This window comes from Oncorhynchus keta, chromosome 8, assembly GCF_023373465.1.
Source record: "Oncorhynchus keta strain PuntledgeMale-10-30-2019 chromosome 8, Oket_V2, whole genome shotgun sequence".
NCBI lineage: Eukaryota > Metazoa > Chordata > Actinopteri > Salmoniformes > Salmonidae > Oncorhynchus > Oncorhynchus keta.
In genome coordinates, this window is record NC_068428.1 from 18,303,916 (window position 1) to 18,326,792 (window position 22,877).

The 22,877-nt window shown below is 44.6% G+C and overlaps 1 protein-coding gene across 2 annotated transcripts in view; it reads right to left on the minus strand.

Moving 5' to 3' along the window:
* Window positions 1-843: 843 nt before the first annotated feature.
* The window catches only part of LOC118386926 (polypeptide N-acetylgalactosaminyltransferase 14-like), a 130,644-nt gene continuing 108,610 nt past the window's right edge, over window positions 844-22,877 (minus strand). For both annotated transcript variants that reach the window (XM_035774933.2, XM_052523656.1), the window contains 7 exons: window positions 18,678-18,781; window positions 16,144-16,270; window positions 13,770-13,862; window positions 13,238-13,321; window positions 12,121-12,265; window positions 4,529-4,648; window positions 844-1,389 (listed from right to left, as the gene is read on the minus strand). In XM_035774933.2, coding sequence (XP_035630826.2) covers window positions 1,231-1,389; window positions 4,529-4,648; window positions 12,121-12,265; window positions 13,238-13,321; window positions 13,770-13,862; window positions 16,144-16,270; window positions 18,678-18,781 — 832 coding nt within the window. In that variant the 3' untranslated portion in view covers window positions 844-1,230. The remainder of the gene's footprint in view (window positions 1,390-4,528; window positions 4,649-12,120; window positions 12,266-13,237; window positions 13,322-13,769; window positions 13,863-16,143; window positions 16,271-18,677; window positions 18,782-22,877) is intronic.

Sequence of the window (22,877 nt, forward strand, 5' to 3'; positions counted from 1 at the left end):
TAGTGTGTTTGTGTTGCAGGATCATAGACGTGTGTGTGTGTGTGTGTGTGTGTGTGTGTGTGTGTGTGTGTGTGTGTGTGTGTGCGTGCGTGCGTGCGTGTTTCAGGATCATAGACGTGTGTGTGTGTGTGTGTGTTTCAGGATCATAGACGTGTGTGTGTGTGTGTTTTCAGGATCATAGATGTGTGTGTGTGTGTGTGTGTGTGTGTGTGTGTGTGTGTGTGTGTGTGTGTGTGTGTGTGTGTGTGTGTGTGTGCGTGCGTGCGTGCGTGCGTGTGTGTTTCAGGATCATAGACGTGTGTGTGTGTGTGTGTGTTTCAGGATCATAGACGTGTGTGTGTGTGGGTTTCAGGATCATAGACGTGTGTGTGTGTGTGTGTGTGTGTGCGTGCGTGCGTGTTTCAGGATCATAGACGTGTGTGTGTGTGTGTGTGTTTCAGGATCATAGACGTGTGTGTGTGTGTGTGTGTTTCAGGATCATAGATGTGTGTGTGTGTGTGTGTGTGTGTACGTGCGTGTGTGTTTCAGGATCATAGACGTGTGTGTGTGTGTGTGTGTGTGTGTTTCAGGATCATAGACGTGTGTGTGTGTGGGTTTCAGGATCATAGACGTGTGTGTGTGTGTGTTTCAGGATCATAGATGTGTGTGTGTGTGTGTTTCAGGATCATAGATGTGTTTCAGGATCATAGACATTTTGTGTAAAGGTCATCTCCATTTCAATTAAAAATAAATGGGTATCAGAGGATATTAAAATATTGCCATTTGACATATGCATTAAATTTGCTGACACAAATTCCATCATAGCTGCATCCCATCCCATATTAGATCACCATTGAAATGTCATTACGAAGAAATTATACACTTGAAGCAGCAGTTAGAAGAATAGTTTTGACAGACCACAAGTTTCAATGAAAACAGCAATGAAAAATGGTGTCCCCTGTATTTTCATCTATATTAGCCCACAATAAATGACTTCAGCCCTGCTGAATGTCTTGTTGAACACTTGAATGTGCTGACATCAGTCCAAGTCCCTGCCATCTTATAAAGACTTATCTCAGTGACCGAAAACACCCTTTACTCTGGTATCCTCCTCCTCTCTCCTTTCCCTATCTCCCTCCATCACTCTCTCTCTCTCTTTCTAAAAGCCCTTGGCTATAGTATGCACTGCAGACGTTTGTGATTGCTCGTAGTGTAGTCCTCCTCTACAGGAAGGATTGTGTTGTGGGTGGATCAGGAGAAGGGCATCTCCCATCTCTGGGTGTAGGCTGTCAGTTCACAGGGGCTGATCACCAGCATCTTGCTGCTCTCGATACCATCCAGGGCCATCTCACTGTCCAGGCAGAAGTGGGAGGCCAGGTGCTCCAGATGGGTGCCTGACTTCTGCCATCGCTGGAACACAACAGACAATACAAAGATCCATAACTGTATACAGAGACATGCATTTCAATGTTATTAAACTGCTATTGTCCATTAATTGTTACAGAATGCCATTGGTTCAAATCAATCAAAAAGTTTGGGCAACTATTGTCCAATACGGACCCTGTAATTCTGTCAACTTCATATTTAGCTAATGATCTTTATTGCATGTCGTGTTCATGGCACTGTGATGGCACATGGCACTCTTCCAGTGTTAATCTGCAAAATTGTATTATTCGCCTACCTCCTCATGCCTTTTGCACACATTGTATATAGACTGCCCATTTTTTTCTACTGTGTTATTGACTTGCTAATTGTTTACTCCATGTGTAACTCTGTGTTGTCTGTTCACACTGCTATGCTTTATCTTGGCCAGGTCGCAGTTGCAAATGAGAACTTGTTCTCAACTAGCCTACCTGGTTAAATAAAGGTGAAATAAAAATAAAATAAAATAAAAATAAACATGGCACTCTTCCCACTATTCACCACTAGATGGCCCTCTTTACTCAATTTCTGGTGAGTCACTCATTTTTGAGCAGGTAATTCTTCTTTTTGTTGATATTGTTGAATTTATACATGAACCAAACTAGAGGATATTAGCAAACATACAAGGAATTTGTCATTGCCTCACACATCCATCACTGGTTAGAACATGACGGCTGACAGGCAAAGCCTGTTGCCAAGACTAGTGGAGCGTATCATGATCACGCCGCTCTTCAGTGGTAGAAACAATACAGTGGATATTAAGGGGATTTTCTGGATCAAAAAGGGCAAAGGTTGTGGGCGTGGCAGGAGGCGTGGCAATTAGCGGCTGGCCCATGTGAGTGGCTACATTTTTGTGAACAGGTCCCCATCTCCATGGTGTAGAGAATTGTTTGAATTTTTGAGCCAATTTCCTGAAACTCAAACAAATGTCTTGCCATGTAGAGAAAATGTTGCCGTTTTAAAGCTCATTCCCTGCAATTATACATATTCTACCATGGAGCTGGGAGAAAATCATGCCGTTTTAAAGCTCCTTCCCTGCAATTATACATATTCTACCATGGAGCTGGGAGAAAATCATGCCGTTTTAAAGCTCATTCCCTGCAATTATACATATTCTACCATGGAGCTGGGAGAAAATCATGCCGTTTTAAAGCTAGTTTCCTGTAATTAAACATATTCTACCATGGAGCTGGGAGAAAATCATGCCGTTTTAAAGCTCATTCCCTGCAATTATACATATTCTACCATGGAGCTGGGAGAAAATCATGCCGTTTTAAAGCTAGTTTCCTGTAATTAAACATATTCTACCATGGAGCTGGGAGAAAATCATGCCGTTTTAAAGCTAGTTTCCTGTAATTATACATATTCTACCATGGAGCTGGGAGAAAATGATGCCGTTTTAAAGCTCATTCCCTGCAATTATACATATTCTACCATGGAGCTGGGAGAAAATCATGCCGTTTTAAAGCTAGTTTCCTGTAATTAAACATATTCTACCATGGAGCTGGGAGAAAATCATGCCGTTTTAAAGCTAGTTTCCTGTAATTATACATATTCTACCATGGAGCTGGGAGAAAATGTTGCCGTTTTAAAGCTCATTCCCTGCAATTATACATATTCTACCATGGAGCTGGGAGAAAATCATGCCGTTTTAAAGCTAGTTTCCTGTAATTCTATGCTTTTCACCATGGCTAATGCTGTACTCTTTTTCTCAAACATAATGACATAATGAACACTACTAAATTCATTGTTTTTGGAATTTTCAATTCTCCCTGACTGTCTACCTTTTATTTTGGTAATTGTTAGTTCTCACAGATGATATTATTTAAAAAAATGATATATCCATTATATTTTCAAAAAACATTTATATCTGGTTTTAGTTGTTTAAATTTACACTGAAAGCATTTTTCCATCCTGAAAATCGACTTGAAAAAATAATGTTTTGGCGCCCTGCCCAAGGAATAAAATGGCAGAAAGACCAAGGGTGGATGTGATAGAGATACAGAGCGTCTTTGTTTCACAGTATTTAAAGTCAGTGAACAGAAACAAGCTCTGTTCCATTGTGAACCTGATCAAAGCAGGAAAGACTCAAATTGCCATGAGATGTTTTTTTTCCAGTTTTTTATGAAGCAAAGTGAGACTGCACTTTTTTAATTGATAAAAGAAAATAATTAAAACAAAATCAATTTGTATTCAGTGCCTGTGGTGCCTCGAAGTAATTCTTCTTGTTACTGGCTGTTGATGCACAACTGATAGTTAAGCACATTTATAGGGTCCTGAGAGCCTCTCTCTGCTGTAGCCTACAGTGGCCTGAGGGGAACACATGAGCACGGCTCTAATTAGCTATTATTGAACAGTTTCCGTCTATGTGCCAGGGGTGGAACATGTTGCTTTGGGAGCCTTTTTAGCAGGAGGAGGTAGTATATACCTGCGCAACTTCGAAAAGTGGGAGACCTAAAAATCTACCTGCCAATTCAGAGGTCTATTATGTGGTCCTGACGTATCTATGCAACACTAGACTGTAACTGAGCTGTGTATAATGTTTTAAGTGTGCTATTTATCATCTCTTTCTCTCGCGCGATCCTTCTTTCTCTCACTTCCTATGTTTTCACCAGACACTACATCATTATCACCACATATTCATGAATCATCTGTTCCTGCAGTCACCACCCAAACAAAACAATGTGAATACATTTTACAGTCATGCATGCTGCTCAAAACACCCTCCCACTCATAAACAGTATCTGCACACATTCTCCACAAACCAACTCCTCTGTTTTGTTTTCCTCCTTGTTTACCAGGAATGTCAATAAAACATGTACAACCTTTTCGTACAGACTCAAACCATGTAAACAGCCTCGCTAGCATACTGTTAGATAAGCCGAAACAGACTGGGGAGGACCTTGCCTCTGTCTCAGGGTGCAGCAGCAGCGGCAGCAGCAGCTGGCTGGTGATACAGGCAGAACCCGGAGCTCTCAGGCACACTCTCCACTGCACTATCAGACTGCCTAAGTGAAAGTTGATTTATGGCTTGTCAGAAGTGACTTTGCTCGTTTGAGGCAGGGGGCCAGCAGGGGGCCGGCGTGATGAGTGTTCAGGTGAGGACGGGCGCCCTCTGGGCTATTACTTGTTTCCCGTCGCCGATGTTACAGGGCATGAGCATGACCTGGGAGGCAGGAAAAGTGGTAGAGAGGGAGAGGCAGAGCTGTTGCTGGCGGATCTGCTGCCCGTGAGTGTAGATCCACTCCTGAGGAGAGAGAGATACACTGATGACACATCAACAACACGATAATTCCGTACTAACAAAACTGTCTACGTACCATGTACAGTGGGGCAGAATGTGCACAATTGGTGGCTGACTAAATACTTTTTTGCCCCACTGTATGTGAGAGTAGATTTATGAACACAACACAGCAGAACACAGTCATGTCATACTACTGAAAACACACAGATTGGGTGTGTATCAGTGGATGCTACATCCAATCGTGAGGCGACCCAATTCCCCCAGTCTGGGAGAGTGTGTGTCTTCAGTACAGCACACACCACTACCCACACCTCCAAAACATCTGTCTCTGGGAGTGGGCTCACTCTTCAGGAACATTCCATACATCATGACATAATAAGACTCTGTCTCTGTGGAACCAGACCAGGGAATATTACTGAGCCAGCATAGTGGAGATTGACACACACATGCTTACGCACGCACGCACGCACGCACGCACGCACGCACGCACGCACCCACGCACACACACACACACGCACACACACACACACACACACACACACACACACACACACACACACACACACAAGTCGAATGGCAAGAGCTCAGATGAAAAACAGTACATATTTTGATCGCTGAAACTAAAGTAAGCCAATGAGATGCTGCTAAGCCTGTCTGTGTTTTCTTTTACTGGACAAGTCATTCTTATTTACAATGACGGCCTAGGAACAGTGGGTTAACTGCCTTGTTCAGTGGCAGAATGACACACTTTTACCTTGTCAGCTTGGGGATTCAATCTAGCAACCTTTTGGTTACTGGCGCAACACTCTAACCACTAGGCTACCTGCCGCCCCACTAACCACTAGGATACCTGTGTATGGTGGTGCAGGCATATCCAGCCACTTTTCATGGTCTAGCTTGCTTACAGAGGATTTGATATTGAGTGGGCCCAAAAGGATCCAAATATTCACACATAATATGTCATGGATTCTAGTGTTTTATTGTAGAATATCAGACAAAAAGACTATTTGAAACTCTGGGTACAAGCTGTCAGGCAACATCCCTGTACCCACATGTCCTAGTCAGGCGAGATGCACTCCAACAGAGATGCACTAAACTGTGGTCTCATTTTATAGTTGTATTACATCTTCTTCCCCTGCGCTCAAACAATAAGTGCATCTGTGTTCTTGTCTGGGTCCCTGCCTTTTTGGAAAGCAAGTTTTTTTCTAACATGATATTGTGATGTTCTTCGATTCAACTTTTGTGCACTTCCTTGGTTTCATAGTGTCTAACCATGTGTATAGAAATATTTAAGGTAACTAAATAGGACAGGTTTTCGACCAATTCAAGCTAGAACTACAAATGTATGCATGCTAGTACTTATTTTCCTATAGCAGAGCAAATTGAGAACTACTGATTTCAAACACAAGTGCCTCACATACATGTAATTATCTGTAGAAATGGCAGATCCTGTCTAGTTTCTTTTGGCACAAAATAAGTGAGTTGATAGCAAGCGACACCTGAGGGCTGACGCCAAGATAGGAAGAGGGTTCTGGCAACGTAATCGGAGGCAATTAGGAAGATATGTAGTGAGCAGCAGCAGTAAGGACAACCTTCCCAACTGAACTGGTGATTTCTATACTGGATGTTTAGGATGGTCACCCAGTAGGAATGTATGTGTGTGTGTTTGACAACACAAAGGAGGTCCCGTGGTAATCACTAGACGGCCATGCTACGAAGGACCAAGTATATAGTCATAATTGATGAGCCTGTACATGAGATATTTGCTTCTGACCTTTAGCATGGACAGCGGTGGCCATGTACAGTGGATATGTTGCCTGTTTCTAACCAAGGTCTTTGAAAAGACATGCAGACCTAAGGATTCACTGCAATGCCCAGAGTGAGGGCTTTTAATTATATGTACATTACAAGTATTAAACTCTGGTACAAGTCTCTCTTTCCACTGGGATTTAGCAACCATAGCGCATGCATTGCCCAAACCACAGGATAATTGGCGCTCTCGAACGCGCGCTCTGGTTGACACACCCCCTGCCGAGCACGGCAGAAGGAACACAAATTACACACATGGTTCAATGTGCCAGTAAATCAGCACGATCAACTTTATTTTGAATTGTATTGCCGCTGTCACGGAGCTCTTAGAATTGGCATCAAGTTTATTGTGCTAACGAAGATACAAACAGAGTAATGGAGAGCACTGAATAACATGGCAGTACACGGGGGCCGCCATCTTTATGCGTGTCCGCTATAACGACGAATCAAAGGTCAATTCTAACCATTTCTTAATATATGAATAGCGATCTCATTACCAAAACATGTGCACTTTATAGTGGTAACATTCATACAAAAAGTATGGCTGATAGAGCACAACTAGCAGAGCTACAAACGATTGAATACCTTTATTTCCCGAACATCACCCCGTGTTCTAACGTGTTTCTTTCTCTTTTACAGGCACTTATCAATGTACCAGAGGAATTCCCAGGCAAACGTCAAGCTGTAACACGGATTTGAAGATGACTTCCTAGAGAGGAGCAGCCATAGACTTAGATAGACATCGTATCATTTTATCGGTCCCTGTATTGCGTCCGTGAGAGCACGGGCAGCGCCGTTGAGGTCATCTCCCTTTTGAAGTGGTACATTTTCTTCTTCTACTACGTCAATGGCAAACAAACTGCACACTGCCGCATAGTGTGTTGTTTGAACATGTATAAAGCCAAGGTTGGCGATTTAATTCCACCTGCAGTTATGGAATGTTTCCTCACCAGCAAAAATTAATTGGCTGAATCCTCCTGGTCACCTGGATGGAATTGTGTGATCCTTCCTCAAAATGGTGAAAGTCCTCAATGGCGCTGCCAATGATAAAACAGGCTTTCGGTCACTAGAGTCTTCTATCTACACTCTTCTGGGGAAAAAAAAGGGTTCCAAAAGGATTCTCGGCTGTCCCCATAGGAGAACCCTTTTTGGTTCCGGGGAGAACCCTTTCTGGTTCCACATAGGACCCTCTGTGGAAAGAGTCTATCGCTATGGAGCAGCCAAGGTTGGCCTAGCGTTGGAAAAGTGGTCCAGAGGAGTTAGCACTACGTTCAGCCAGTCTAACGTGTGAAACACATTTCCAAGGGTGTTCATTCCCCAAGGAGAGCGGGCAGGCACAAAAAAGGTCACACAAAAACCAAGTCCCATCCATTCTCCCAGCCACACACCATAACAACCTCTACAGTAGCCTCTACTAACAAGAGTACTTGAATAATTAGAACATGTGTTGCATAGGGAACAGGCCTGCATCGGCATGACATGTTGACATGCTATTTTACACCCCATTTGATATGAGATACACCGTTCTGCCTTGAGAAGACAGCCCGATATTGTAGTGTATATGCCATGTTCATCGTCAGAGCTAGTCCACCTGGATCAATAGTCCTCCTGTTTCCCTGCAGCAGCCACATCGTTACATTACAACCTGGCTGCAATAAGAATCACAACACCTAGAAACACATCACAGAGGATAGGGCCCAGTGTGCATCTGTGTGTGGGGGTGCGTGAGCCAGTGTGTGTGCACATACATTATTTGTGGCATTGTGCGCACAAGTGACAGCAGCCATGTCAGAGGGCAGTGTGGGAGGTACGTGCATCTCACCTCTCTGTGGAGGTGACACCAAGAGGCCAGGCCACTACAGAAGGCATGTCTCTGGGTTGAGAACAGAGGGCTGTAATAACCAGCTGGGTTTTGTGTATTAAACGGCAGGTGGGTGGAGACGAGGCCTGCTAGCAGATTAACAGGTCGGAAGGCAGAGGGCATGCACACAACACTGCTTAATAGAATAAACGGCACAGTGAAAATGTGCTCTGTATTAAATCTAATTACCCTGCAGTAATGGCACAGCTTTTTACGATATCCGTTGTGGCACGCCAATGTTAATTTACTGTAATGTTAATCTAAGTGGCTCCAAGTCTAGGGGATCTGTGCGCTGCTTGAGGAGACAGTGTGTTTTCAGAGCAGGGGTTAGCAACTAGATTCATCCGTGTGCTTTTAAGTATGCTGCCTCTAATTCTCCCACCTTTCTTTATCTCCCCTCCTGGAGGACCTGAGCCCTAGCAGCATGTCTCAGGACTACCTGGCCTGACGACTCCTGGCTGTCTCCGTCCCCATGCTGCTGATGCAGTTTCTGCTGTTCTGCCTGCGGCTATGGAACCCTGACCTGTTCACCTGCTATCTTATACCGGGCCTGCTTCTCTCTCTCTCTCTCTCTCTCTCTCTCTCTCTCTCTCTCTCTCTCTCTCTCTCTCTCTCTCTCTCTCTCTCTCTCTCTCTCTCTCTCTCTCTCTCTGCTCCTCTCTCTCTCTCTCTCTCCCTCTCTCTCTCTCCCTCTCTCTCTCTCCTCTCTCTCTCTCTCTCTCCCTCTCTCTCCTCTCTCTCTCTCTCTCTCTCTCGCCTCTCTCTCCCTCTCTCTCTCGCCCTCCCTCTCTCCCTCTCTCTCTCTCTCACCTGCTGTCTTGGCCTCTGAATGCTCGGCTATGAAAAGCCAGCTGACCTGCTGCACCCTCTGTAACCACTGTGATTATTATTTGACCCTGAACGTTTGAACATCTTGAAAGATGATCTGACCTTAATGATCATGTACTCTTATAATCTCCACTGGCACAGCCTCTCTGCCTTTCTAGGGAGTTTCTCCTAGCCATCGTGCTTCTCCATCTGCATTGCTACTCTTTGGGGTTTCAGGCTGAGTTTCTTTATAAACACTTTGTGACATCTGCTGACGTAAAAAGAGCTCTATAAATACATTTGATTGATTGATTGATAGAGGCTATATAATAGAGCACAGACAGGCTGGTTGGATAAAGTCTGAGTAAGAACATCCAGTCTTCCATATTGGCAGCTGCTGTGTTTTTGGCTGAATCTCCATCTACTTCCCTGTTTTAATCAGAACACCTGAGAACCACCAGCTTGGAACATAACGAACAGCTGTGGCCAGTCTCATACTGAATCTGCTTTGAGAGCAGTGTCCTACCTAGACCCAGACACTTCTTCTATTCTTATACACTGTAATAATAACAACACATAACAGTTGGGCTACTGTACTGCAGAAGCATAATAGGCGTAGTCTAAATTAATGCTGACACAGTAATTATACAGTAGCCTGTTTTACCATGTTTCCGCGCTGAATTAAAGCCAAATAAAGCATAATGTGCTTCCTAGGGAAATTAATTGGGAGAGAAAAAAAAAAAACACTCCTCCCGACTAAAACAAGTCGAACCATCTGAGAGCCTTTCTTAACTTCTGCATAACACACATCTCTATGGTATCCTCTGATTCACATAACTAATCACCCATCAACAGCTAACACTTGGCCTTAGACAAAGTGTGTGTGTGTGTGTGTGTGTGTGTGTGTGTGTGTGTGTGTGTGTGTGTGTGTGTGTGTGTGTGTGTGTGTGTGTGTGTGTGTGTGTGTGTGTGTGTGTGTGTGTGTGTGTGTGTGTGTGTGTGTGTGTGTGTGTGTGTGTGTGTGTGTGTGTGTGTGTGCGTGCGTGCGTGCGTGCGTGCGTGCGTGCGTGCGTGTGTGTGTGTACGCGTGAACGCGAAAGACAGAAATCACTGTACAGGGAGGTGCTGTGACAGCCGGTCACGGCGGTGAGAATGATCCTATCTGCAGAACAAGTACTTGGGAATAATCTGTGGAGGCTGAGAGGCGTTGAGCACTCGGGCAGGTCAGGTCTGCTTGCTGGTAGCACTGACATAACATCAGGTAGAACGAGAGAGAGAGCGAGAGAGAGAGAGGCTAAATAAAAGAGAGAAGGGAGAGGCATATTGACAGAGTGGGAGAAAAACAAATACAAGAAAGATTGATAGGGAGGAAAAGGGAAAAGAGAAGGGGAGAAAGAGGTAGAGGTGGAAAAAGAGAGCGAGAGGGGTGGGGGAGATCGAGAAAGAGGTAGAGAGCGATCCAGGTGTGTGAGCGAGCCGGTGTGTGAGACTGTCAGAGTGGGAGCAGCTCAGGCTGAATTCCACAAGTGCAAGATGATGCTTGTCTGCTCGAATTGTACAGAGACGGAACGAAAACATGACAGGAGCAGTACTGATGGACGGGGAGAGAGGCTTAGCCCATGTTTGTTTTAAAACAGTGTGTGCTGGAGAGGCTAATGAGGACAGACACATTCTGACAGCCTGGGATACATCGTACCTCTCTGTCAGTGAGTGTTGAAGCTGCTGGACTTGTGTGCAGAACAGCCCCTTAACCAGGCAGTAGTGATACAATAGTATTGACTCTGGACTAGACTTAAGTTCTCTGTATTCTTTGTGGATATTGAGTCTGTTCTGGGCCATACAGTAGCTCTCTGTCAGTGTGCGCTGAAGCTACACTACCATTCAAAAGTTTGGGGTCACTTAGAAATGTCCTTGTTTTTGAAAGAAAAGCAATTTTTTTGTCCATTAAAATAACATAAAATTGATCAGAAATACAGTGTAGACTCCTCCCTATGTTTTAGATATGTTCAAAACTACACGGTTTCTGGCAGGGGGTATGCGATACCATATCCTCAATTCACGGGGTTGCAATTCCCTTTAGACCCGGAGGTCTGTCTACTGGGTAACTTTACTAACACCAATCTTAGGCAAAGCCATACTATAAAGCTAACAGAAATATTGCTAGTGATTGCCAAGAAATGTATTGCCATGAAATGGAAATTGGATTCCTCCCTGCCAGTTGCAATGTGGCTTTCGGAAGTTAATAGTTGTATCCCACTGGAGAAAATCACTTACTGCTTGAGGAATAAGTTTACAGACACTTTACAGAATTTGGCGACCTTTTATTGACTATATGGATAATCTCCCCTCACATCACATTGGTTGAAGAGCCAGTTTGCGCCGTTCTGTGAAGGGAGTAGTACACAGAGTTGTACGAGATCTTCAGTTTCTTGGCAATTTCTCGCATGGAACAGCCTTCATTTCTCAGAACAAGAATAGACTGACAAGTTTCAGAAGAAAGTTCTTTGTTTCTGGCCATTTTGAGCCTGTAATCGAACCCACAAATGCTGATGCTCCAGATACTCAACTAGTCTAAAGAAGGCCAGTTTTATTGCTTCTTTAATCAGACAACAGTTTTCAGCTGTGCTAACATAATTGCAAAAGGGTTTTCTAATGATAAATGAGACTTTTAAAATTATAATCTTCGATTCGCTAACACAACCTGCCATTGGAACACAGGAGTAATGGTTGCTGATAATGGGCATACGTACGCCTATGTAGATATTCCATTAAAAAATCTGCTGTTTCCAGCTACAATAGTCATTTACAACATTAACAATGTCTACACTGTATTTCTGATCAATTTGATGTTATTAATGGAAAAAAACATTTATTTCAAAAACAATTGACCTGTAGCTCTCAGTTTATGAGTGTAGAGTCTTGAGCAAGCCATAGATATACTGTTGAGACTGTCTGTCTATTAAGTCTTGACTGTTTGAATGTTGAGTGTAGGCCGTACCTGGTTGAGTGCCGGCACAGATCTGGTTCCGATGCAGGGTGCCAGTGTGAGAGAGGGGAGGTCCTGTCCCTCCAGCTTCCGCGACTCTAGACAATTCTGTCTTTGACGAACCACCCCCGACTTAGAGTCTGAATCATCCGGCACTCTGAAAATACACAACACACATTTTATAAATGTATTTTCTTGATTTAGAGTATATTCCCCAATGCAGAATACAAGGCAGATGCATAATCTCTGAATGTAATATGTTGATACTCATGCCTGGGATAGATTCATGGTGGCATTTTTACATGCACATAAATAACTATTCAGTATAGATATTAACATTGAGGCTAGCGTGTCATGTCCCGTGGCCTGGCATTAATCAATCGATATTTAAATGTACAGGAAGAAATAGCTGTTCACATGACAGAGCCATTTATCAGAGGTAGGCAGGACCCATGGCTTGGGGGGGGGGGTGTAAGTAATGTTGCCTGCTGCCAGTGTGGGTCTGTGGTGGCTTTACAGCCCAGCTCATTCACTTAGTCAGCAAACAGGAACCTGGAACCAGCAGCAGTGGATCCATCACTCACACACGCACACACATGCCCCCCCATAGGTAACAGTACTCATATCCCTTATATCCTTTGTGTGCCCTGCAAAAGTTTTGTAATAGCCTATGACTGTACTTCTCTCTGTATATCACTCTCTCTCTCTAGCACTTGTATGTCTTTAACATTCTCTGTGTATACTCTTCCTCACTACTGTCCTTCCACTGGGACTTGTCCTCCCTATTTCAACTTTCTCTCAATTCACCTGTCTCTTCAACTAACTTTTTATAGTCTATTTTCTTACTACGCAATTAACGGTGGCTCCAAGTCATCTAAAAGGTCAGACCTCTCTCCCCTGAGTCACATTGTTAATTTCGGTCCGTGGGATTAACTTAAACTCCATCACGCCTGGCTGTTGTTGTATCAGTCAGATTGAGCTGCAAGGCTGGCTTTTGAATCCAATGCCAGGCGGACACAGAGCAATCAGGGGACAAAAATAGAGAGGCCTGAATATGAAAAAGAATAATTCATCTATTCTGAATGAACCATAATGGGATGTGTGTGAGTGGCCAGCCGCAAACACTCACTTGAGCTCTGGGTAGACGTTGTCCAGATACCACTTGAAGGATTTGCACTTGAGAATCTTGCGGAGCTCTTCCCTGCCATGAATGCTGATAATAGAGAGAGAGGGAAATTAATGAAGTGTATGTTAGAGAGAGGAACCTTTTTTATAATGCTGTCCTGCTCTTATCAGAGAAAAGGCAGTGCTACACGCTTACACAGAGGCAGGCACATTGCTCCAATATGTAATGCAGGGAGACCAAAAACGCTCTCTTTAAATAACCTGAATGATATGGTTTGAACTGAACCGTCTACCCCGTTAATCGTGCTAAACCAGATGCAATGTATGTGTTCTATAATATTTCTCTTTATCAGCCCTCTGTAGAATATAAAATATAGCAGTAGAAGTGTATGCTGTGTAGAAGTGTATGCTGTGTAGACGTGTATGCTGTGTAGACGTGTATGCTGTGTAGACGTGTATGCTGTGTAGACGTGTATGCTGTGTAGAAGTGTATGCTGTGTAGAAGTGTATGCTGTGTAGAAGTGTATGTCACTCACTCTCCGTAGGACTTGCCCCGTGCTGCAGGGCGAGCCGAGTAGTAGAAGAGCCTGAACTCGTCCATCCACACCTCCGCCGTGCGCCTGGTGTTCCTGCAACACAGCCAGTAGAGTAGGATTCAGCAGGCGTTTTACATTAAACCACTTTACTCCAGGGTGGGCCAGCCCAGACCGCCAGTGTGAAAAGGCCTAGCACGTATAACCAAAGTCAAGCCAGCCCTCGCACATTGGTCTCAAACACATTCCAAGAAAATTCACCATCTTGCTTGGTAAAGATTAGCAGCAAAATAATAACGTTCTCCTGAGAGTTAAGTATACTGTATCATATTCTGTATATGTCAAGCTCACCCTTTTCACTGAATGTTGTGGGCCTTATGCTCATCCTAGCTCCATTTTATTACAGTTTGCATATTAAATGGGGAATTCCATAATCCTCAGACCCAAACGCACCACCCTGGTTCCTCTAGTGGACCTGCGACACCCACCCAGCCTTTAAAGTCTGAGCGCCCTGCATAGGTGAAGCGTTTCATGTAATGATGGGATTGGTCCATGGAACAGTGACTGAAGTGGGTAAATAATTCTAGTAACGTGATTCCTCTGTTACATACTGTGGACCTTCTCCCAATATATATGTGTGCTGTTATAGAAGTTTATTCCTAAATCAAATTCTATCACGTTGTCATACATCCTGAACTCAACTTTAGTCCTCTTTTGACATTTGAAAGCATCTGGCAAACTTGGAATTTTGGGTGAAAACACCTTTAAAGCTAGATGCCTCCCCACTTCTGTTCTAATAGAAAGATGAGGGATGTTGGAGTAAAACAAGCATATATTTTGGTTTCTGATGAGGTATGACAGTTGAAATAAGCTCATGAGGCATTTATAAGTTATATTCTTCAAGAATCAATGGGTATGTATAATGAATTTACAAGTCCACAAATGGATGTAGCAACTGCAGATTCTAGCTTTAAAAGGGGCATTCCAGTGCATCTCGCGCAGAACCCACTGTCCTGTACAGCTAATTAAACTAGTCTACAGCCTTATCCTATCCTTTTGCAGCAATACACCGTTTTGGCCTACTGTAACCCCTGCTGTTTTACACTCCTTTGAAGCTCACACATCACATCTCTCCTTTCCACCTTACACTCAACCCTACTCTTACACAGCCTGGCTTCTGAGCAGAAGACTTTGGGACAGAGAAGGACGCAAACTGCTTGTAACACAGATGACAGTGACATTGTGCTAAGAGCGGAGCACACGGAGACAGCAGGTGAATAAATTAAATAGAATTATCAATGGGCATGCTGAGCCACCAGCTGCCCTTAGAAGCTTTTTTTCTTCCCAGGACATGAAGTCAAACATCATTCTTGGAGCAATTATTCATTAACTCGACTGAACTATGCTAGACATACACATTCTGTTGACAGGATGAAGTAATTATTAATTGAAGCCTAATGTGTTTTTATGTCGCCAGTAAAAAAAAGAGATAGCTAATCAGTGAACAAACAGTGAGCGCACACTGCCAGTCAGTCAAAGAAGATGCAGCCAAGTCAAGGGGTGACTGGAACACAACAACACATTTTCTGAAACTGCTCTGCAATCAAATCAAATCGTGTGCTGCTCACTTTACATACAGACCATGCCGTGACCTTCCTCAAAGCTAATTGCAAATGAGAAATCCAAATAAAGAAATCTGATTCTGTCGATTAGCGGCATTGTTAACCAAGGGCGGCATTTCGGCTTCATGTCGAAGTTAAACATTTGATAAAAGACGATATGCTTTCACAAAGTTTTCAAATAATAGAATTTGTGCACACACACAATTAGCTGACTAAATCCCTGTCAAACACAGTGGGAACATGAGCCTAATCCCTAATATGGAAAGAGAGGGACAAACCACTCTGATGTGCAGGGGACAATAGAGTTTAGCATAATTCATTCAAAAGACAATGTTTGGCAAAGCTTTAGAGCACACTACAGCAATTTCTTTCATTTATATTTTCCACGTTCGCTGCATTGCACGAATATTGGCCTATCAATCACGCGAACAATGTAAAAATAGCTAAATATATATTTTTTAAGTAGTACATATGAAGTGTTACACTTATTTTGGCTGCAGTGGGTTGGCCTTTAATTTTTTTTATTGTATTGCCACGATTGTACAGCTGTAACACATGAACAAAGTGAATACAGCTCAATAACGCGTACAGTATCACATACAGCGCGGTACAGTCACAGCGCAGTACTTTGGTTGTCTTGCTATTTTGGAGAAGGCAGTCCGATAGATCCATTAAGATGTGGGTCTGGGTGCAGTTGTTAGTTGTTTTTCTATTTTGGAGCAGGCGGATACAGTACAGATGGGGTCAGGTCTTACTTGATGTAGGTGTTGGCGTTGCCTTCGGGGAAGATGTAGGGGTGTTTCTTGCGGAAGACGTGGCCGACCCTGCTGCAGGGGATAATCTCTAGGCTCCCTCCACACATCCACACCCGGAACGAGATCTCTACACACACACACACAACACACAGCTACCATTAGTTATCATTGTCACATGGAATGGCTCAGGGGACAGCCATGAACCACGAAGAGTAGCACTGTATTGTATGCTCAGTGCTTTTAGACGGTATGAGTCCTAAGGCAGGGACAGGAGCAATTCAATTCAAACACACACAGTATTACAAAGTGTTATTGGAAATCTACAATATATGGGGCAACTCTGATGCTTTGAATATTTGATAACATGCTTGTTGCCTCATATCTCAGGTTTAAACTCATGTTTTAAACTGCCGTGTCCTCTGCTCATATAGAAGTGCACCACAAGCCACATGAATGTAAATAAACAAGTCCCTCCATGGCCTGGTCTAATTTAGCCCAGGCTAATACAGTATAAACATTGGGGCTGATGCTACACACTTGTCTTTTAAACCCAACAGAGTTGAAGTTTTGTAGCCTCAAGCACAGCATATAAAATGATGCTTCCTTTTTCGGAGTAACATGCTCAAAACTTTTCCTGTAATGAACACGATGGGAGACAGAGAGCTGGTTTCAAGCGCAGGGCACAGCAGGTGTTTATTGTAAAGGACCACAGGAGGAGGCAGGTAGCTGGGTCCAGGGGCAGGCAGAAGGTCATACACAGGGGCCAAAAAGGAAACAGTACAGGCAGGGAAAAGGCTAGTAACGTAGTCCAGGAGATCAGGCAATAGGTTAATAACAGGAAATGCGATAGGCAAAAGGAGTCATTAGTGAGGCAGGCCAAAACTATCATACGCAGGCGGATTAAATTACAGGCAACCCAGCGCTCCGAATAGAAGTGTGTCACAAAACAAACAATACCTCACAATGATGGGGTGCCAAGAACTGAAGTAAATAGTGTGTGATAATGACGTACAGGTGTGTGAACAGGTGATCAGAATTCAGGTGATTCGGATCTGGAGAGTGAGATGTGTTCAGGGGATCTATGTGTTTGAGAGTGTGAGCTGGAAAGTGGGCTGGAGAGTGAGCTGCGTTCAGGGGATCTATGTGTTTGAGAGTGTGAGCTGGAAAGTGGGCTGGAGAGTGAGCTGCGTTCAGGGGATCTATGTGTTTGAGAGTGTGAGCTGGAAAGTGGGTTGGAGAGTGAGCTGCGTTCAGGGGATCTATGTGTTTGAGAGTGTGAGCTGGAAAGTGGGCTGGAGAGTGAGCTGCGTTCAGGGGATCTATGTGTTTGAGAGTGTGAGCTGGAAGCAGACGTTACATTCCCAACAAGCATCTGAGCTTTTTCGACTTTTCAAAGTGTCAAAGGGAGCAGCGCAGGGAGTAAGCACGTGATATAGAGAGAGAAATAAAAGAGAGTTGTGAGGGAGATGAGAAAGTGTGTGTGTGTGTGTGTGTGTGTGTGTGTGTGTGTGTGTGTGTGTGTGTGTGTGTGTGTGTGTGTGTGTGTGTGTGTGTGTGTGTGTGTGTGTGTGTGTGTGTGAGAGAGATAGAGCAAGAGAATGAGAGAGAGAGAGAATGAAAGAGAGAATGAGAGAATGAAAGAGAGAATGAGAGGGAGAGAGAGCGAATGACAGAGAGAGAGAGAGAGAGAGAGAGAGAGAGAGAGAGAGAGAGAGAGAGAGAGAGAGAGAGAGAGAGAGAGAGAGGAAGAAATAAAAGAGACTGGGGAGAGAGATGTTGAGAAAGAGGAAGAGCATTCTTTTCCAGTCTCTACTCCTTTCTTTACTGATCTGATCAGCAGCAGTACAGTCAGGAGAAACTGTCTGTCTATTATGTGAACCCCAGCACCCTTCTGCCAGATATACATGGGAGAGTGCTAGTCAGCCTCCTGGCTTTTTAGAAACTGTAATAAAGTATGAATCATCCCCACCACTACCTCGGTTAGCCCTGGCTGTGGTGCACAACTTGCCTGCAGATGTACCTGACAGAAGCAAGCATGAAGCAGGGAAGAGAAGTGGTCACGCTACCTATTGCTCCAGGGGTCTGGCTAGGACTGGAATAGCTGCAATGTTACACTCTCTCTAGCTTGTGTCACAGTGGTGTGGTGTTATGCTGGTCAATAATTGGTCATATAAAATTCTGCTTAATATTTGTGTCTTCTTGACCCTTGGTGTTTTAACTACACAGTAAATGTTTGAAGCCCATCATATGGAGAGGGTTTGATTGATTTGAAAAAGTATCACTTGACACTTTTTTGGGGGTTTGGGACTGTGGTAATGACCATTACAAACACAATAAATCAACTGTCCCGCTTTAGTAAGAAAAGGTCTCAAGGCGAAGGCATCCTTGAGCAGACTGAAATAATTGTGTCAGCTATAGAGGCAGGCTACTAGTGCTGACAGACTGACACACTGCACCAATTCAGGTGCTCTCAGGCACACACAACAACATAATCCCCTCAACCCAGCTCCTGCCCAGTCAACTGACTCACTCACCAAAGTTCTCCCCACCCCAGATGTCCATGGCTGTGTCATACTTCCCCAGGTGGTTGAACCACGACTTGTCAATCACAAACAGCCCTCCGGCGATGATAGGCGTCCTGCAGGAGAGAGAGAATTCCAGGAGTATTATACCATGGAACGTTGACTGGATGGGTAGACTTGAGGTAGTTTGTTGGTATGTTTTTTGTAGACACTAAGAACACATTATGATAGATCCAGGTGATAGTAGAAGTGTCCAAACTTCTATCTCCAACCGGCTGAGTGTTGCTGATGTGAATAATGAGGATGTCCCGGGCCAGGCCCAGTGAGTGCGTGTGAGCCGCTGAGTAAAATATAAATTGATTGAGTGATACAGGAGCCAGCCGGGGCAGACGGGCGGGGCGGGCAGGGCAGGGCCGGCTGACAAGCAGAGGCCAGTGAGACGTGTAAGAGGATACCTTCTCATTATCATGCAGAAGGTGAAGCTGCACCCAGGCCCTCCATGGAGTGCCAACCGGGACCTATCTAACACAATTCACTCAGCACAGGATCGAACAAAGGCAGAAAGAAATAGAGGCAGAGAGGAGAGAGAAAAAATTATATGAAACAGTTCTGTCCCCATAGGATAAGGGTTCCAGGAAGAACCCTTTTGGGTTCCATGTACAGTGGAACACAACACTTTTCCTTGACTTTTCCCACATTTTGTTAGGTTACAGCCTTAATCAAAAATTGATTAAATTTTTTTTTGTCCATCATCGATCTACAAACAATAGCCCATAATGACAAAACATAATGTATTACAAATAAAAAATGGAAATGTCACATTTACATAAGTATTCAGACCCTTTACTCAGTACTTTGTTGAAGCACCTTTCGCAGCGAATACAGCCTCAAGTCTTCTTGGGTATGACGCTACAAGCTCGGCACACCTGTATTTGGGGAGTTTCTCCCATTCTTCTCTGCAGATCCTCTCAAGCTCTGTCAGGTTGGATGGGGAGCGTTGCTGCACAGCTATTTTCAGGACTCTCCAGAGATGTTTGATCGGGTTCACTCCAGGACATTCAGAGACTTGTCCCGAAGCCACTCCTGCTCTGTCTTGGCTGTGTGCTTAGGGTCATTGTCCTGTTGGTGGTGAACCTTCACCCCAGTCCGAGGTCATTAAGCATTAAGGATCTCTCTATACTTTGATCCGTTCTTTTTTAGTCTCATAGCAAAGGGTTTGAATACTTACGTAAATAAGGTATTTCTGTTTGAGTTTTTTATAAAAGTGCAACAATGTCTAAAACCCTGTTTTCGCTTTGTCATTATGGGGTACTGTGTGTAGATTGAGGAGGATAAACCATTTAAAAATAATCAATTTTAGAATAAGGTTGTAACGTAACAAAATGTGGAAAAAGTCAAGGTTTCTGAATACTTTCCGAAGGCACTGTACAACCCTTTCCACAGAAGGTTCTACATGGAACCCAAAAGAGTTCTTTCTACCTGGAACCAAAAAGGAAAAAGGGTTGTCCTATGGTGACAGCCAAGGAGCCCTTTTGGAACCCTTTTTCCTAAGTGTAGCTAGAGAGAGAGCCCTCCTCATAGAGAGAGAGAGCCCTCCTCATAGAGAGAGAGAGCCCTCCTCATAGAGAGAGAGCCCTCCTCATAGAGAGAGAAGCCTCCTCATAGAGAGAGAGCCCTCCTCATAGAGAGAGAGAGCCCTCCTCATAGAGAGAGTGAGCCCTCCTCATAGAGAGAGAGCCCTCCTCATAGAGAGAGAGAGCCCTCCTCATAGAGAGAGTGAGCCCTCCTCATAGAGAGAGAGAGCCCTCCTCATAGAGAGAGTGAGCCCTCCTCATAGAGAGAGAACCCTCCTCATAGAGAGAGAGAGCCCTCCTCATAGAGAGAGAGCCCTCCTCATAGAGAGAGAAGCCTCCTCATAGAGAGAGAGCCCTCCTCATAGAGAGAGCCCTCCTCATAGAGAGAGTGAGCCCTCCTCATAGAGAGAGTGAGCCCTCCTCATAGAGAGAGAGAGCCCTTCTCATAGAGAGAGTGAGCCCTCCTCATAGAGAGAGAACCCTCCTCATAGAGAGAGAGAGCCCTCCTCATAGAGAGAGAGAACCCTCCTCATAGAGAGAGAGAGCCCTCCTCATAGAGAGAGAGAGCCCTCCTCATAGAGAGAGTGAGCCCTCCTCAGAGAGAGTGAGCCCTCCTCATAGAGAGAGAGCCCTCCTCATAGAGAGAGAACCCTCCTCATAGAGAGAGAGAGCCCTCCTCATAGAGAGAGAACCCTCCTCATAGAGAGAGAGAGCCCTCCTCATAGAGAGAGAGCCCTCCTCATAGAGAGAGAGAGCCCTCCTCATAGAGAGAGAGCCCTCCTCATAGAGAGAGAACCCTCCTCATAGAGAGAGAGAGCCCTCCTCATAGAGAGAACCCTCCTCATAGAGAGAGAGAGCCCTCCTCATAGAGAGAGAGAACCCTCCTCATAGAGAGAGAGAACCCTCCTCATAGAGAGAGAGAGCCCTCCTCATAGAGAGAGAGAGCCCTCCTCATAGAGAGAGTGAGCCCTCCTCATAGAGAGAGTGAGCCCTCCTCATAGAGAGAGAGCCCTCCTCATAGAGAGAGAACCCTCCTCATAGAGAGAGAACCCTCCTCATAGAGAGAGAGAGCCCTCCTCATAGAGAGAGAGAGCCCTCCTCATGTTGCTGACTTTAAGGCAAGCCATTTTCAATTCACCTGCTTTGCTTTTTGAAAGATGAGGACCATTGTCTCTTGAGCATTGTCTCTTGTCTAGAATAGACACGCCATGATGCTCTCTGGGGTCAACAACATTCTCCACATTCATTTTCAGCTGTTTCTCATTTCATGTCTCTGTCTGCAGAACTTCAGTCATTTGGTTGGACCAATGATGACAGGGGAGGGGAATTGATTCTGGAGGCAATACTACTTTCTCTGGTCATCTGTAACATCTCCGGAGTGCACTTGAGGCTACGACTTAAAAAAGGTACTAAACTAAAAGAAACACTATATATAGAAAAGTACAAGGACACCCCTTGAAATTAGTGGATTCGGCTATTTGAGTCAAACCTGTTGCTGACAGGTCGACAACACAGCCATGCAATCTCCATAGACAAACAGTGGCATTAGAATGGAGAGGTCAGTGACTTTGAACGTGGCACCGTCGTAAGATGCCACTTTTCCAACAAGTCAGTTTGTCAAATGTCTGCCCTGCAAGATCTGTCCCAGTCAACTGTAAGTGCTGTTATTGTGACAAGGAAACGTCGAGGAGCAACGGCTCAGACGCGAAGTGGCAGGCCACACAAGCTCGCAGGACAGGACCCCGAGTGCCGAAACGCTTAGCTACCGAGTTCAAAACTGCCTCTGAAAGCAACGTCGGCACAAGAAGTGTTCGTCGGGAGCTTCATGAAATGGGTTTCCATGGCCAAGCAGCCACACACAAGTCTAAGATCACCATGCTAAATGCCAAGTGTCGGCTGGAGTGGTGTAAAGCTCGCCCCAATTGGACTCTGGAGCAGTCGAAACGTGAGTGATGAATCATGCTTCACCATCTGGCAGTCCAATGGACAAATCTGGGTTTGGCGGATGCCAGGAGAACGCTTCCTGCACGAATGCAAAGTGCCAACTGTAAAGTGGGGTGGAGGAGGAATAATGGTCTGGGGCTGTTTTTCATGGTTCGGGCTAGGCACCTTAGTTCCAGTGAAGAGAAATCTTAACACTGTAGCATACAATGACATTCTAGACAATTCTGTGCTTTCAATTTTGTGGCAACAGTTTGGGGAAGGCTCTTTCCTGTTTCAGCATTACAATTCCCCTGTGCACAAAGCAAGGTCCATACAGAAATGGTTTGTCGAGATCGGTCTAGAAGAACTTGACTGGCATGCACAGAGCCCTGACCTCAACCCCATCGAACACCTTTTGGATGAATTGGAATGCCGACTGCGAGCAAGGCCTAATCGCCCAACATCAGTGCACTACCTCACTAATGTTCTTGTGGCTGGAATGGAAGCAAGGCCCCACTGATATAGCAGAAAAGGGGGGACCAACTCCATAGTAATGCCCATGTTTTTGGAATGAGATGTTCGACGAGCAGGTGTCCACATACTTTTGGTGGACAAAATACAAAATACAACCCTCGCCAACGATGACCGTGGCTGCATCCTGAACAGCTTTAGGCTGTATGTTTTCCTCCTGCATTTCAAGCCTTGCACCAGGACA